General features: G+C 40.9%; 1 protein-coding gene across 14 annotated transcripts in view; it reads right to left on the bottom strand.

The window, feature by feature from the left end:
* The window catches only part of LOC105426915 (phosphatase and actin regulator 2), a 211,068-nt gene that overhangs the window by 161,036 nt on the left and 31,820 nt on the right, over positions 1 to 18,212 (bottom strand). For 4 of the 14 annotated variants that reach the window (XM_089072053.1, XM_089072052.1, XM_089072051.1 and 1 more), the window contains exons 1-2: positions 16,695 to 17,530; positions 14,082 to 15,197 (exon numbers count right to left, since the gene is read on the bottom strand). The exons of 4 other annotated variants lie outside the window; for them this stretch is intronic. In XM_089072053.1, coding sequence (XP_088928179.1) covers positions 14,082 to 14,412 — 331 coding nt within the window. In that variant the 5' untranslated portion in view covers positions 14,413 to 15,197; positions 16,695 to 17,530. Of the gene's footprint in view, positions 1 to 14,081; positions 15,198 to 16,346; positions 16,556 to 16,694; positions 17,531 to 18,212 lie in introns of those variants that run through there. 6 more of the 14 variants (XM_089072055.1, XM_089072054.1, XM_089072050.1 and 3 more) reach the window with 4 other exon arrangements.

Raw genomic sequence — 18,212 nt, forward strand, 5'->3', positions numbered from 1 at the left:
AATAAAACGCTATTGGTAAATTTAAATTTTGGTTTCTATTTTTATTTCCAATTATCGTTAAACTTCGTTTATATGTGTTAATTTTATTATCCCGTTGTATCGTGTAAAAGAATAGTACAAACAGTTACATTATAAACGATATTAATGAAATAGATAAATAAATAAAAATTTGTAATAATCTTGCGATTTAATGGTAACCTATTTTCCATCACATTCCTTCGTGGCTTCCATTTGCTATTCCACTCGAGCCTGGAGAGCCGTAAAAATGTATACAACCGACCGATTATCCTGAAAACACCAATATCACGGTGGAAAAAAACGTGGGTTGAAAAATGCATTCCTCAATGCAACACGATATCTTTTATGTCTGCCGAACAGATACTACGTCGAACAGATACGCTGAAGGAATGAACGATGCCGCGAGGAGTATCAGTATGCTTGTTTAAGAAACACTTCATAAAATAATTTACAACTTCGTAATTATCACTGACGTATAACTGACAATGTCGACAATAAATGAATATCAATTTTTTTAACTTTTGAAAGTTAAATAGTTAAATAAATAGAAATATTTTGCAATATCAAATGAAATTAAAAATTTGTTTATAAATTTGAGAAGTTTCCTTCAAGTTGCTCGTCAATTGTCGCAGATATGACAAGTGTATGATGTGCAATATTGCGATAGCAAAACCGTTTATCCCGACGAGAATTAATGAGAGTTTGAACCGGCCTCTCTAACGTCAGAAAAAAAAAAAAAACACGTGTGATCGACATGGCGACACGCGATCGTGCCTAGATTGATTCCTTTTCTCCGGCGATCGCATTGATCTCGCAATCGAGGCGAAAAATGGGAACGGTAATGCCGAGAGGTAACGGCGTCACGGTTGAGTGAATAACGCGTAGATCCGTTACTTTTACGGACGTCGCGCCTCGCCGAATCAATCGAATCTTCGATACATTAAGCGAACGATGTCAGTGACGCGTGTTGTCATAATGAAATCGACGATGTCACGAATCTAAAGATAACTGTCGCGAATTCGCATCGACTCAAATTACGTCCATTCTTCAATTCGTTTAAGTAAGACTATATTTGAATCTATATGTGAATTAGAAAAGTCATTTTCCTCCTATTTAAATCTTACTTTAAACACGAGAAATTTTAAAAATTTGACGAATAAATTATCAATCAAAAAATTAGAGTAGATATTATTCTTGAATGAAGTATCTTTTATATCAAAAGAAATATCTTTTATATCAAAATATAAATGTCAATAATTATTAAAACAAAATATCAAACGAGTTCTGTTGTAGATCTCTATCATCCAAAAATACGCACATCATAAATACGCATTTCTCTCAGAGTACGCAGCCTGTTCTAAGCCTGGATTTACAACGACAAAAAAATGATAAACCAATGGGAGCGAGCGTATGTCAAAAAGTGTCCACCCGCAGTTATTATTTCCCGATCGTTCGGCAATTGGTGTACTATGAGACATCCCTATCGATTGTTACTACCCCTTCCCCCCCCCCCCGTTCACTCAAACACAAAACCGTTCTGTAATGTATATCGTGCCTTCGATATTCGCGTGTAACGGCGGGAAAATACCATCCGTCGTCGAGTATTTCTTAAATAAGATATCTCGAGAATCTCACGATAGGTTATGGGACTGATTTATGGTTAGGTGAATTGGATCGCCATTCCTTGCAAGATATCGAGAAAGTCAATAGCAAATGACAAAACATTCCGATTTAACGAAAACAATTTTATTCACTCCACTTCGCACGTGTAATAATCACGAGAAAAATCCTCGCGACGATATTAACGAAAACATCGACATCTGCGGGAGTGACAATGACAACGATGACAACAATTATATCGATACGACGCGAAAGTTCGACGAGCTATCGCAACGCGCTGTCGCTTTTCACATTGAGTTAATGGACAACGCTCATTCTCCCCTCACGGGCTGGTCGGCGATCACAATAAACGCTTTCCACGTGTCATGGAAAAAAAATAGTAGGCTGTCGCGAAACAACCATCGACAGGAGGGAGAACTTGGTTAGCAATGCTTTCAGCGAAAGATCGATCTGTTTCCTCCGTAACAATCTGAGAAACGTGGTTTGAAAACGCACGATTATTTTTCACTGTCGACTGCATGAATGAGATCGATAAAGAATTGTAATATCTCAGTGCTTTAATCTTGCGAATCGTGCATCCAAACAAAAAATTGACTATTCGTCTTTTATTAAATTGCGTGTTATACAAAAATTTCATAAAAATATAATTCGTCTTAAATTCTTCACGAAGCGTGAACACAAAACACGAACGTGAAGAAACGCGAATAAACAGTTTTTAATGTATCAGTATTCGCGACGTATTCGTTTATTTAATTTAAATTAAATCCGATTTTCTGCAAACGCAATTCGCTTACATCGTATATAAAACGCTTTTGGTATATTGTTAAAAAAACAAAATAGAATTTATTCGAGGGCAATTAACTTTCGAAAAGTACTATTATAATTTATGTTAAATAAAATCTGTCTAAATGAAGATACGCATTTCTCACGACTGAGTAATAATCAACTGAGTAATGATCGATCCGCAATTTGCCATGTTACAGATCGGAATACGATTCGGTTAGGGTTAATTCCGACGGTGTCACTGTCCGGAAATATTCTAGGCTCGCCTCTGTGTCGTAATGAGTAATTAACGCGGCATATCCCGTTTCGTCCGCAAACGAGATACCGGAGCAGAATCGAGCGAGAGAGGAAGAGGGAGAGAGAGGGGGGAGAGAGAGAGAGAGAGAGAGAGAGAGAGTCGAATACACATGCGCGATGCGATTGCACACAAGCAACGTTTGAGCGTCGCTTTGCACGTAAATATTTATTCTTGCGAGACACAACTATTATTATTTTGCACTTTTTTACTTTCGGCCTCGAGATTCGCGAGACCGCGGATTATTTATGAATGCCTTGAAATTCCGGAAGAGAAAGATCGGTATTCATGTCCGGCATCCATGTCGCCTATCCGGCCGTTGTCTATTTTCATGAAACTTTTATCGACGACTACTGACTGTTTATAGCGCCGTTCTCCGGACTACTTTTCGCAAAGACTTCCCCCTACTTTCCGAGATACTTTTTGCAAATGATCGTCGTACTTGTAATACTGGAAAGTCGTAAATTAGAAATGTTGTAAATTTGCTAAAAATCTTAATTCCATTAAATACTAAAAACATATCGATATGAATATTAATAATTTCAATGAAAATATTATTGGAATTATAACGGAAGTGAATAATTATTTATATAAAATTAATTTTATTGATATCAATCGTAAAATAATTTACATACAGAGAGAATTTTTTTGCCCTCAATTTAGTCAGGTATTCTTTTAATGTCACGTTGTTTAATGTCACGTGTTATTGAAAGTAATTTATCTTTAATTTTAATTTAATCATATAGTCACGCATTTATATTTTGCTGCTTAAATCACGGTGCTTGTACGCGGTCAGCATGAAATGAAAGCGCTACGGAAGAAAGCTGTTACAATGGCAATTGAGAATTGTAACGATAATAACATTAATTCGTGTAGCGTGTTATTAAATGCTTTCTCTTATTCCGTTCGAGTCGCGATCTCACGAAAGCGCCACGAATATATTTCTCAGACAATTGCGCCCTTGCAAAATGGAGCAGAAACTCATTCGATTATTGTTATTGGCAATCGAAGCTTCAATAAGTATAAGTATATACTTTGTTTTCAAGGTTATAAAGTGTAATCCATTGCTAATGTGAATAAAATGTCCTGCATTTTTAAAATATTTCGTTTAGATTTATAATATTTAATAATTTATATTACAAGTTGTAAACAATTAAACTACGAGAGAGAGAGAGAGAGAGAGAGAGAGAGAATGTTTCAGTGCAGATAAGACACTTCGGAGCGCGTTGAACTCATAACGCTCTTAATTAAGCGAGTTTTATTACTATAATTGTCGCGTAGGCAGAGCATGCATTCTTTAGAATGATGCAATTCTCGAGAACGATACCCCCACCCCTCAAGATCTTCGAATTTATGAACATCTGACGCAATCGCGATCAATACTTCTGTGCGCGGAATATCCTTTGGAAAAAGAGACATAATACATTTCTGATATACGAAACTGTGAGTAATGTAATTTCAAAAACAAAAACAGACGACTGACGTATCTGGCGCATCGACGGGATATCGAATGGCGACTCGATAGGATATCGAATATTCCGAAAACGAACGGAGCGCATGTGGCTCCTTCGGTACGTACAAAGAATTCGTAACGCGAATTAAAAAAAATATCATCAAACTTTGAATCAGCAAAAATATACGCAGAGAGCTTTTGTCGCGTACATGCGTTTCACAAGAGGCTGATGATAATTCAATTTAGCGAGTTACTTTGTTAGGAAAGCCGTCACGTTTCATCCAGGAAACTTAAGAATGCAACGTGCGCATGGAGGAAAAGTCTAGACATATTTCCCGAAATCATTTAAGACTTCCTCTCCCGCATTTTTCTTATGAAGTACATTACAGCGTGAGGATCAGAACAGGAAAATTTTACTGTGGATTATTAAGAGACATATGCTTGTAAAAAAAAAAAAGAAAAAAATGACAAAGAAAACGTATCTCGAAATTTACGGTAACCAGGAACACGACAATTTGTCTCGCCAAAGCTGCACGAGAAGTTCTGCTCTAACCCATGTTAAATGATTGCAATTAAAGCGCGAGATAGAAAGAGGATAAAGAAGAAAACGAAGAATAATTGGAAGAGAGCAGAAGGAAAGCAGTCGACCATCTATTTTCACGTTGCAGAGATCGCGTTTATTCAATTTGTTTAATCATCCCCCCCCCCCCGCTCCTCCAGTTGACCACAAAATATAAAAAGGTACAGTTGCTGGCAAATTTATCCCTACCTTAAAATATTTCTGAATACAGAGATTTTCTTCTACGATATACACTACATGTGGCACTCCTTTGCTCGCTGGATTCATCTTATTGAATTATTTTTGCAAATTCTCAATTTGCTATTTTTGACGATGTTTCAACCGTTTCGCGAGTATCTGTCATCTGCCTAAAAAAGAAAATTGATACTCAAACTGTCGATAAGATCTGTCTGTTGATCCGTGAAAATAAGTAATAATTCTATCGCGTAGATTCACGTTTACTTGAATCGCGAATAAGACGAACAAAATGCAGCAACGCGTTCGTAATTTCGCGTCCGTTGCTCGCGGAAGAACCTGTCCTGTCAACACATTTTATATCTCTCATTCCGTCCGCACGGGTTTCTCTCTGGTAATAGTTACAACATGATACTCCGTTAATCACGACGGTTTCTTCAAGCAGCGAATGACGCGAACGCTGATTCCTTCCCGTGCGAAAAACTACACTCTGTCGACATCGTCGTGGCAGTGTGACTAACGATAACGTATCTGCCATCATTATGTCAAAGTAATTCCACAGCCACAGCGGCCAATCTGTAGCAATTTACCGAGTGGAAACCATAAACGGCACGATTTAATCTTAAATCTGAACCATTTTATGACAATCCGCCCGGCTTATGCAAATACGAAAATACTTTATGCTGTTTATACACATTTCGGTTAGCGTGCTGTCATATTTATAATCGTATAAAGATTATTCGTATGATTAGATCAGATTATTCAAGCATAAAAGATAATATAAAATCAAATATATATTACTTTTAAAATAAACTAATTCTATAGTTTTGTGGTGTGATCTTTAATATTCATAGGAAAAATATAACTACATTTTAGAAATAATAATTTGAATTTATATTTCTTCTTTCTCTTGTAAGTACTTTCTTATATAACATACATTTCATGAGACTACATGTAATATTTTGCTTATGATTAGATGATTATCGAGAAATATATTTCTGACGAGTTTGTGCCTGACGTAACTGATGAATCAGCAATAACCAATGACTCGTACAGAATAATAATGATTTAATTCCAAGTCACAAATAAAAAGATTTTCTTATGAACATGCTATGCTTTTATATTCTTCCAACCAACAATAAAATCAAAACCAATAGCGCTTTCAAAAGTTTTCGTATTTGCGTGAGTTGGAAATACCGTAAAAAGATTCCAAATTTAACACGGGAGAAGGATATTTTCGTGTGTTTCCTTGCGAGTACATCCTGATGAAAATATACAAGCGCAATGACATAAATAAATAATAAATTCAACTTCGCAAATCTCTCGTGTAATTTCTTATACTGAATATTTATTTATTACTGTTTAATGTAAAAGAAATCTAATCTCGAATTTCTATCACGTCTGAAAGACCTCCCCTTAGACAGTCACGAACGTGTTAAAATTAATCCTTTCGGTCTTGCGAACCGCTTAATTCACCTGGCACGAATCAAGAAACCGTCATAAAAACAACGCACGCACCGTCGTTAAGACTTCACAAAGGGAGAAATTCGCCTTGACTAACTTGGCTACGGAGAACCGTGAATTAGAAAGGGTGCGATGGCGCCAGGCAAAGTTTGCTACATTGACCCCGCGCTTCGATTTCACTCTGGATTACGTATTCGCTTTGATCACACGCTCACACGTCCCGAATTGTAACCATTGTTATTATGGGAAGTCGTTTGTTTCAACTTCGCCGATTCACCTTATACGTCGGGCGTACAATCGTCTACGTAAATGGTTGAATAAATTTAGTCGTTGTTAATAACGCTAGTAGTCGAGCTTGTATGACATAAATGATTGAATATTTAATACGAAGGATGTTGCAAATAGCATATGGTTCAGAAAATTATTTTTCGTTTTGAAAGCGTTCCATCTGTGTCAAAGCTAACAGGACGGTAAAAAAAACTGAAATTAACGACGTTTATGAGAACGTTTATGAAAACATTTTTAAAATGTAAAATGTAGCTAAAGTTCTGTACTTTCTATAAATAAATAAATAAAAATTGTTAGAAAAAAATTCTTTAACGGAGGCTTTTAATCGAGTGAAGTTCTTAACTATCTTCTTTAGCTTTCTTTTTCAATAGCTCTTGTATCAACTTATAAAAAATTCAGAAAGTACATAAAGTACGTTGCTTCCTCTAACTTATGTATTTGTATAGAAATAAGAAAAAAAGTATTATTGCGAGAACTTTGTCTATTAGAACAAGAGAATACGATCAAGAACATAAGGTACGATTGGAGAGGAAGAAACACCTTTTCGTTATAAAAATAGCTGCGAAATATATATCAATCCAAGTGATTCAGTATGAGAAGCGATTGGAAAAATATAAGCACGGTGCTTATACTGCAAGCAGATGACCGACAACGTTGTCGAACATAGTTCAAAATTGTTCACCTTTCGCGATTGCTATTCGCCAAACATTGTCAAACATTGAATATCGAAATGATATAATCACTTTTATAGTAGAGAAATTTCTATTGCAATGCTTAGCCAATCGTGCTTTGTTTGTTATGAACGCATATATCATAAAATATTATGTAGTAAAACGTGAAAATTGAAAGCGCACGGAGAGAAATATAAAGAGATACATGAAAGAATCGCATCTTTTCTTGAAGCCGTTTGTAAATAAATACGTTTTCAAATCATATACGATAATACGACATAATAGAACAATAAAACAATTACACAGCTTGTCAGGCATAAAACTAAAAATCTACTGCACTCGTAAATTATCGAGATATGATCGTTCGCGATTTATATCGCTATAATTCTCAGGGTTTGATGCCACAGACTGCCCGCGTCGTCGTAAATTTCGTAACGCAAACGCAATAGCTCATTTATCGCGTACTGCGTTAGCGCATCGCGAAAAGGTGAGACGACAGGCTTTCGTAATGTCATGCACGTTCACTGACGACGGCACGTGGGAACTGCGCGTCTCTCAAACACGAGCGCAAAGAGGAGCTAATTACACGGCGAGTTAAGTGCCGAGAGAGAGAGAGAGAGAAGGGGGGAAGAGAAAGGGCAAAGAAAGAGAAGAGCAGTAGAGGAACGAGGAAGGGAGGTTTATGAAGAAAGATGAAAGACGATAAATCGAAAAGACTGTCGCCGTTGGGTCGTGTCACCTCGCGTCACGTCGCGTCGCTTTCGCTCTTCGTCGCGTACGACGCGAAATCGATGAGCTCATCGGCGCAGAGGAGCTGACGGAATTTCTCCCATTGATACCCACTACGTCCTCGCAGGCGCAACGTGTCCGTTCTACGTAGTAAATTTACGCTCTGACCAGCAGCAGCCTTGACATTCCGCGGGAGAGACGTAGCTCCTACCGAGCGATACATGCCATGGAAGAGTCCTCCTCTCGATTTACGGATCATGCGACGATGCTGACCGCTCGTTAAGTTCCGAGATGTAACGAGTTTGACCTCGACGAGCGAAATTAGGATAGAGCGAGAGATGAGCCGTTGCGATAGAAAATTCGTTGGAATTAACTCCCATCAGCGATACGGAGGCCTTGCGACGCCGAAGTTCGTCTCGTGTAATTAATGTCGAACTTCTTTGCCACACTACTACTCGCTTTTCACGTAAGAATGACTTTTCATATCGATTCGAAAATTACTTTCACCGTCACAACTTTAATTACGTATGTTTACAAAATTTTTCTCAGATGAAAATATCTTTGAAAATATTTTGAATTTGCAAAGGAAGATTTTTCGGTACGTGAATCGAACTTTGGGAACGCACATATCACGAAGCATATATCACGCAACATACTTCGCAGCTACTTTTCTCAATGTGTCCAAGCCAGACGACTTTCAATCTCGACCGCAAACTTTTCCCTCAGTTCACTTCGTACGCTTTTTCTGGATAAGATGTTATTTGTGCCGTACAGTTATACGCCCGCGGCGATTTTCTTGGCATGCCAGAGACCTACGTTAAAATACAGAGCATAATAATATACAAGACAGCTCCCAAAATTATTTCGGGGATACCTATTTTATCTTATTTTTGATAATCCGAGATAAGACCGCATTAATCTTGGATCTAACGGTTTTGAGATTGAATATTAATTATTTATATATTTAATAATGTAATCAAAATAAGGAATACGTTAGATAGATATTACTTAAATTTATCTCTATTATTTAATCATCGACGGATGAATAGAGGCCGCAGCCGGCTTAAAGAATATGCTGTTGTGAATTTTACTTAAACAACGATCTTTTTGCGGAGAAGCTTGTCTGCCTCTGCATACGGGCAAAATTAGACGATGAATCTTCTATGAGTCACATTTTCTTCTGCCAACCCAGCAACCACGCGCCGGCGTTAACGCAAAGAAACGCCTTCCGTGCAACTTGGAAGAGAAAAAAATGTGCGCAGCTGAATAATTAATTAATGGAGGAACGTGCTTATGTATAAGATTTAGCAACCTTGAACTGACGGTAACATGTCTCATCTATTTGCCATAACGAAAACAATTTTACTCGCTTTTAGACAGTCTTCAGTCTTACATCCGAAATTACATCCAAATTTTTATTCGTAATTATATTTTAAAATAACTATTATTAAAAGATGATCTCAGATAAGCGAAATTATTTTGGAAAAGCTTTCTCCGAGACTGTTTACTTACTTTCGCGACGCTCAATCCTTTTATGTCAACTTTCTTCAATGTACCGTTAACAAAGATGCAAACTATTAACGACACAGCGCTTTATTAAAAAAAAAAAATTAAAAGAGATAAATATCGATCGATCGGCTAAGAGTGCCTCATTTGCGAAAAAGATAATAAAAATTCAATAAAATGAATAATGCGCTTCGCGAATAGGTGGAGGCGACTAAGAAAAGATAAGTTCTCATTTCTATGGAATAATTAACTGAGCGTTTCACCTACTGTACATAGTTTCACGGATTTATCGAGGAGATTTCTCTCTCGTCTTTGCACGAAGGAAATTACACGCCAAAAGCTATTCATAAGAAGATTTACATTTTTACATAATATACGAAGTTTACGCCGTTTACACGAGTTTTATTATCAAATAATCCCGTAGAGAATACCTGATAAAGTTACATAAAGAATTTTTGAATAAATAAATACTAACTAGAGATTAATAAAGTCCACGCAAATAAAAAGATGTCGAATAAAATATTTAATGGCACAATAAACTGATGATGAGATCAAGTAGGTCATGGTCCAGTCAGAAAAGAAGAAAAGTAACGATATTTAAATATCAGTTACTCGTCCGGAACAGAACTAATATACTAAATCTACTGATTGACTTCTCAAATTTAATGTTTAAATGTACTTAAATAATTAATTTAAAATATTAAAATATTATCATGCAAAAATATGTTTAATTCACTACAGATGTAAAAACTAATCGAATTGAAGGAAAATCGCTTTGGAAAGCAATTTTAATGTAAATTTTCGGAGAAACGCGGTATTCACGTTGTTTGAACAAGGATTTATGGGGATTTAGGGTTTGCGTCAAGACCTCTAAGACACATCGCAGACATCGGAGTGCCAAACTCGGGCTTCTTGTTATCGTTGGAGAACCCTTCGCCAAAGTTCTGTGGTCGTTCTTATCCGAGTCGATCAGCCAGTCGTCGACCGACCAAGAGCAGCTCTCTACTCAATGAATGATTTCCGCGCAACGTTGCCACGCTACGCCTGCATTCTGCACCCATTACTGCATCGGCAATGTTATCTCGCGCCTTTTTCTCCCATTCGCCCGAGCACGGATGATTACGCTCGTTGCGTAATGCATCTGACGCGTTTATTATTTCGTAGCGTGCTAATTAAACAGTTTCGTGATCTAGCGAATAAAGGATCGATTTCATCATCAATGCCGACCAATTTCCGTTTGCAATTGAACTCATTCCCGATCTCTTTCTACACTTTTATATCGACCGCGTTGTGAAAGGAGGAGGAAAAACGTCAACTGTTAAAGAGCAAAATTTAACCCTTTAAAATTGTTAATCAAGATAAATGTCTATGTTTTTTCTGAATCCAAATACTTTTATGCACATTTGATTAAGAAAGATACAAAAAGAAAAATTAACGTTTCTTTTCTGCATGATTGTGCTCGTGTATCAAGTGCATGGGAATGATTGATCATCACGCTGTAGCGTGAACACGTGATTCATCTACAATGTAGTATAGGCGCGGTCGTCATGATACTCGGTCACGACGCACGATGCGCCTGAAGGAAATTCTCAGCAGACGAGCAAAAAAAAAAGTGAAAAGAGCTAGACGCGTGTTTATCGTGCCGAAAAGATTGTGATTAAAATCCAAAAGCGGCAAGACAAGTAGAATAAAATCTAGAAAGGCTTACGAGAAGTTCTAATAATAAATTACAATAAAAGCATAAAATTTTATAGCATAAATTCTATAGCATAAAATTCTATAGCATAAAATTCTATACAAAAAAGAAAAATGTTAGAAATTCTTCCCTGCAATATTTCAACTTAATGTGTTTTACTTAATTTTTTTCTTTATAGTTTTAATATGAATATTTAACTATTCTGAAATTAATAAAAAAAATCTTATATTAAAATTAAATCTTTCATTGAATTTCTATTCATTTCTATAAATTAAATTGTCGTTATATTTAGATTAATAATAAAATTGTTTAATTATCGTATTATTCCATTCTCTTCTTTTAATATTGTATTCTCTTTATACGTAATTCGTAAGAAAAACATTAATTAAATGTAATTATATTTTCAGTTTCAATTTTCTAAATGCGATTATATTCCGTTTTTTACTGTTAATAATGTTGATAAACAGTAACATCACTAAGCAATTTAATCGCATACCGACACTTTAGAAGATCACAAAACTTTACCACCATTATCGATCAATTATCTCTAATGGACGAAACAAATATTGATTTCAAAACTATGCGATAATATTTAATGTGATAGATCCGGCCGGAAAAGATCACACGGTTTCTTATCGATTATTGCCGTAATATTCATACGTAACAGGTTCATATTACCATCGAGATACTGAGAGAGTCGAGGCGAAGATTTACCGCTGTACTTAGCTTCCTGTAGAATACAAACATAAGAGTGAAATACATTGCATAGATCCAGATTATTACAATAAAATAACGGAATTACTAGCAGAGAATAATTTTCTGAATATGGTAGAGAATACATACCCCAATAAATGTCTCGAGCATTAACTTTGCATTAAAATTCTATACGCTATTTCTTATCTTCTTCATTCTCTCTCCGCGATTTCCCGTATTGTTTTCAAAGGGTTATGGACAAAACGCCTACCTCTATAAGATAATAAGGGTGATACATTTGCGCGCGCACACACGCACACACATATACATATACATGAGGAAGAGGAGAAAAGCAGACTACCGGCGCCATGCTCTGCACCGCCTCCCTTTGTCCCTTTTTACCCACAACGACCGAAGACCTCGCGAGATACCGCGATAGGCGAGAACCCAAGTGGGAGAGGAGAACGCGGAGGAGAAGTACAGGAAAATTCCCGGACATATAGAATGTTTAAGGAGGAGCTATCTCATTGTTGCAAGACCGATGATATCGTCCCTAGCGGTATTGACCTCCTCGCCTGGGACACTGTGTAGGTGGCCGATGCATCGCACGCAAGCAAGCACGCACGCACGCACGCACGCAGACCACGCACGCCACGCACGCGAGGTTTGTTTACAAGGCGTGCCTCTCTCGCTACCGGAGTTCCTTGACTCCGAATCGAAGTGAGACGAGGCGAGGTGGCTTTCCACCTTGCGCATAACATACGCGTTTCTACCTCCGTCCTTCCCCTCGTCGTCCTTGCCGGACTGCCGCCCCCGCTTATTCCCCTTTCGAGAATCTATTCTTCGTTCTCTCGACGTTATTCTTTTCGCGTCGAATTACCTCGAATCACACCCGTGATCGCCTCAACATATCACGCCGACCAGAAGACGACCCGGGACGGCACGTTGCGGCGTCGACGCCCGTCGATTCTCGGCGCGTCGCGTCGCTCGTAAATCACGCAACCGTCGACGGCGGAAACGAATCGCCGGCAATTATCGTCCGGGTAATCGAAACGCGGTGGCGACCGACGCGCCTCGTCATCACCTGTTAATTCTCTCGGCACGCCACGAAACGCGACAACTCTCTACCTATCGGGATTTATATGTACGAGAAACTCTCTATTTACAGTGGCGGTACTCATTAGTTTATTTGGACGCAATTGGTGCCAGGGATTGAAGCGGCAAAGTGCAAACTCGCATAAGGAATCGATCGAGCGGCGCGAAGCGATGGAGTTCACTCTGAAGCTTGAAAAGAGCGAACGCTCCGCGTCGGTTTTTGTAAACCTCATATTTACGCTCCCATTGATAAAACTGGGCCTATTTTATGGTGTGACGTGTGACATACCGAGAAACGATTAGGCAATTCAATGAAAAATTTCAAATTTTTACATTACCTAAACTTACATTTCCTAAATTGTGTGATAAAACGAAAGGGCATATAATTTAAGGCGACTTATTTTAGATTGTAACTTGTACATGTAATGCAGCGGTATTTAAATATACCAAAGTACGTGTTTGTTAAAATATACATCTGACATGTGAAATGCCACCGCGTTAATGCGATAATTATTTCCAATAGCGCATCGCTATAAAACTAAAACAAAACGTGACAGACCTGGCAGATAAAGACGATGAGAATGTTCACGCTCGTATAGTAGAATATCACAGAACCGAGATCGACCGAGAAGAATACCTGTCCGGCTGCACGTGTTCAATCCATCCAACACATATACGAAACAACTATTACGATAGAAATGTTCTTTTGTATTAATATTTCTTTACTTATCGTCCAATCTGTTATGGTACTCGCTCTAAATACGGAAATCATTAAATCCTTAGCTGCTGGTAATATCCCGCTAGAAATAATATCCTAATAATACTCCTCTAGGATTGATTTTTTTTTCGAAGCGTCATTGACAAGACTGAGCAATCTACTCATCTACAAGGCCAATTATCACGTCAATCGCCATGTAACTCATCCCCCTGCATTATTAATATACCCGCGCGCACACAGCACAACCACGCAATTTTTGCGCCCGTTCAAATCGATCGATATGTTCATCAAGACTCACCGATTACCGTGTTCGCCGCCACCTCCTTGGCGGCGGCCGCGGCCGCCGCTGGTCCATGGGCCAAAAAGTCGCTCAAGGACAAGGACGACGCGATGATCTGTCGCTTCTCCTCGAAGTTGAGGTAATCCAGACTGTTGCTGCGCTGCGGCGCCGTCACGATCGTCACCGTTTTCGTCGTCGAGTGATGGTGATGGTGATGGTGGTGGTGCTGCTGCTGCTGCTGCTGCTGGTGGTGCAGATTACCGTCCACGCCGCCCTTGTCATTGCCGCCGTTGTCGGTGGCACCCGGACTGGTGGGCACCAAGTAGACGCCGCTCACGCGTATGGACATCGCGTTCGGGGCCCGATCCTTGCAGCGACCCCGCCTCTTCCGGCGCCACGGGCTGAGGATCGCTACGAAAGCCGGTAACGGAGCTACCGGCCGGCCCCTGTCGACGTGGCGCGCATCCCGGGGTGCACCTGCTTGGGGGATCGGCGGCAGCGGGGACTCGCGTCGTCGTCGTTCACCACTTCTCGTTCGCGACTCCACGGCTCGACGGTGAGATTCGCGCGGCTCCCACGTGCTCGAGCGCGATCCCGTGGCAACGGTCTGATGATCCTCGAGTAACCTCGAGATCACGCGCGGTCGTCGTTCCCGACGAACTATCGGGAATTATCGATCACTCCCGGGCGAGCGCGCATCTGATCGTCGCAGGCGGCGAGGAGACGCGATTACGCCGGGAGATTTTTTCACATCACTTATAAACCCGCGTACTTCTCTCGAGCGTCGTTTAAGCTTATTATATATGTGTGTGTATATATATATATATATATATCGAAGACGCTCTTGTTATCGCCCGCTCGATTAGCGATGTCGAACCAATTATCTTGCACGTTCCAGACAGAGGTTTCTTCTTGGTGCGAGAAGCGACTTCGTTATTCTAGATTATGGCACTTAGCACTTTTTAACAGAATTCAAGATGGAACGTACGAAAAGTCATTTAAATCGAGACTGGCTTCGTGAAAAATCGCTGGCTATTTACAACGGAATTTTTCGCGATTGGCACATACCGTGGAAAATAACTCGCATGGAGGAGAGCCGCGTCAGCGACTGGTGACTGGAGGAGAGTCGCGTCCCTGCATATCAACAAACGAGGAAAAGTTAACTACGGCAGCCACTGCCCGACCGTCATGAATGGCGCGCATTGTGTCCGCTCGTGGAAGACCGATGATTACACAACAAGCGACGAGTTAGTCGCCTCTTTCAAAAAGTGTAAAAAATGTCAAACGAAAAATAACACGACATGTTTACGTAAAATATCAATTCTACACACAGATAAATTATTGACATAAAATTTAAATTCCCGGCAATATCTAAACGCTAAATAATAATTATTTATCGTGTGTGAGAGCTTAAAATTTGTCACGATTTAAAATTTGTCACGATGGCTTAGAAATAATTCAACAAGAGATCTAAATACAAAGAACGATTGGTAAATTGGTAAAACAAAATGATCGATAAATTTCTACAATTTATTCGCGAACAAAACTTGCCTCCTTTCTCTTCTCTTTTCTAATATTCCTCGAAACGACCGAGTCCTTATCTCGCCCGAGATGAACTTTATGAGTTGCGGCTCAAGGCCGAAGAAAATTTTCCGCGCGTAGCTCGGCGGAAATGAAAGAAATTTCTGAGGCTCGGTACATCCGGCAATAGATTGGATCGTACTGTTCCATACTTCGTGGAGGATATCGAAACTGCTTTCCGTGCGATATGAAACGCCGGTCATCGATATTTAATTACTTTGGCACGATTTACAGACAGATTTATGAATGATAAAATTATTTCGTAGGTCTAACCGACTAGACACTTTAATGAAAAACGCGTCGAAATGGAATAATAAACTTTATCCGGCGCATGTGTAAAAATAAAAATCGATTCATTTTTTAGTCACGCCATTATTGTTTAACATAAATAATTATATGAGACTCTCCTATGCAATTATGTACGAGATGTTTCTATCGTATTATCTTTGGGTAAATCGCATTGAAATAAAGCACGGTTTCACACAACACAAAATTAAGATCACATCAAGTCCAATTAATTAACCACGCCCCGATCAAGAAAACTACGTCAACGGAAGTAAGGCATTTCGATGGAAAGAGAAAAGAACTGATCTCGCGCAAGTAAATTTTCCGCGTTTTCCAATGGCATTCAACAGGATAATTAACTCTGCTGCGACAGTCGCGCTAACAAGTGCGATCGGAAATTTCCACGGAAACACTGACCTCGTGCCTCGGAGACAACGCACAACGGTCACTCAGCAACGATCACCGCTCTTCTTGAGAAACAATCTTGGAAAACCGAACGCGAGACACGGAGCGTCGCGTAAAGAAGCGTCCATTCACTGCTCGCACGACCGACTGACTAACCTCCAAGGACAGACGTCGCCCGCGATACGCGAGGGCGTGTTGTAACCGTTGTAGGCGTAAACAATTTTCCTCGCCTCGTGCTCTCACACACGTATGTGTATGTATACAAACATACACTCGGCTCAACACGAACGGACGAACGGACACTCTGAAGAAAGAGACGCGGAATTCTGCCCCGCGAGATGTGACGGATACGTTACGTACTCTGGCAGTCGTCGACGACGACGTTGACGACGACTCGGGCAGTGGAGGGCTCGTTTTTTTCGGCAGGATTCGGGAAGGGCCGTCCGGGCCCCGCGGCGGGCCCGACGTTGTATCACAGAGAGAGAGAGCACACACACACACACAGGCGTCGGCTCTCTCTCCTCCGCTGCTTCCACGGAACACCTGTCCGCGCCAGGCGAGCGAGGGGCGCAGGTGAGAGGAGAGTGAGACGGCGATAGAGAGGACGCAACGATCGTAAACACACGGGAGCGACGCGTAGTACTCCAAACTCCGGACGTGGAAATTCGCCGTCGCGAATCCACGCGGAGGGAGGGAAACGTCGCGGAGGCGGGGGAGAGGGCGCGGGGAGACCTCGGCGATCCTCCTCGTTGTCGATGCCTCGGCGCCGACGACGCTGGCGTACACAACTCAGCACTGCTTCCACGCACACTGACACATGGATACGCGCCGCGCGAGCGACACGAACACAACGGACGCCGCCGCCGCTGCCTCTTCCTCCCGTTTGTATAAGAGTGAGAGAGAAAGAGGGCGAAAGGGAGAAAGAGACAGAGAGAGAGAGAGAGAGGTATCGTTCGCGCGGTGGCGGAGGATCGCGACGAGACGGCCGTCGCGTCGGGCGGGACGGATTCGCGAACGGAATTAATTGCGCGCGGACGTTCGAGACAGGCGGCCGCGAAGAACTGGAAAGGACAGTCACGGCAACGACAATCACACGACACAATCACGAAACACACACCGAGCGAGGCTCGCGAGTACTGAGGGCGGCCATGCGACCGAAGCGCCTTCTCGTGTCCGGAACGACTGCCAGTGCTAGCGAGCACGAGACAGCGGCAGCCGGCTGCCGCGCCGAACCGAACCGCGTCGAGCCAAGCCGAGCTGAGCCGAGCCGAACCGAGCCGAGCCGAGCCGAGCCGAGCCGAGCCAAGCCAAGCCGAGCCGAGCCGAGCCGAGTCGAGCCGAGCCGAGCCAGGCCGACGATGATGAGCCGCGCCGAGGGGTACGATGAGAGGAGAGAAGGCCTATGGCGCGTTCGCCGTAACTCTCTTATCCAATTAACGTGTTGCTCACGCCGGCTTGTCGTGCATCACCTCGCATTACACCCGGGGATGTTAACGATCATGACCGTGTGGAAAAACTTGCAGACCAGGGCGGTCCTCGTCATAATTTAAGCTGTACAAAATGCGAGCGCCGAGGGTGCAAATCTCGTAACTGCGTGTGCGCGCGGGCGATTTATACCTTTTCTATAATTTGAAAGAGGATAAAGATGATATATAAATATTGCTATTCGTATTTTATCCCAACTTTGCCTAATTTCGTTATAATCATCTATCATTTTATATCCCGGTTATCCTGTTATTTTCTACCTAGTATCGATAGTTTCGCTTGGATACTCGAGACACTGTAACCAAGCGACCATCTATCTTGGATGGAATGTGCAGCCCTAGGGATGACTAGCTACCGATGCGCTAATACATAAATTATTGATGAATTTTCCAT

Source organism: Pogonomyrmex barbatus, unplaced genomic scaffold (assembly GCF_055798465.1).
Source record: "Pogonomyrmex barbatus isolate J1 unplaced genomic scaffold, ASM5579846v1 scaffold13, whole genome shotgun sequence".
Lineage (NCBI taxonomy): Eukaryota > Metazoa > Arthropoda > Insecta > Hymenoptera > Formicidae > Pogonomyrmex > Pogonomyrmex barbatus.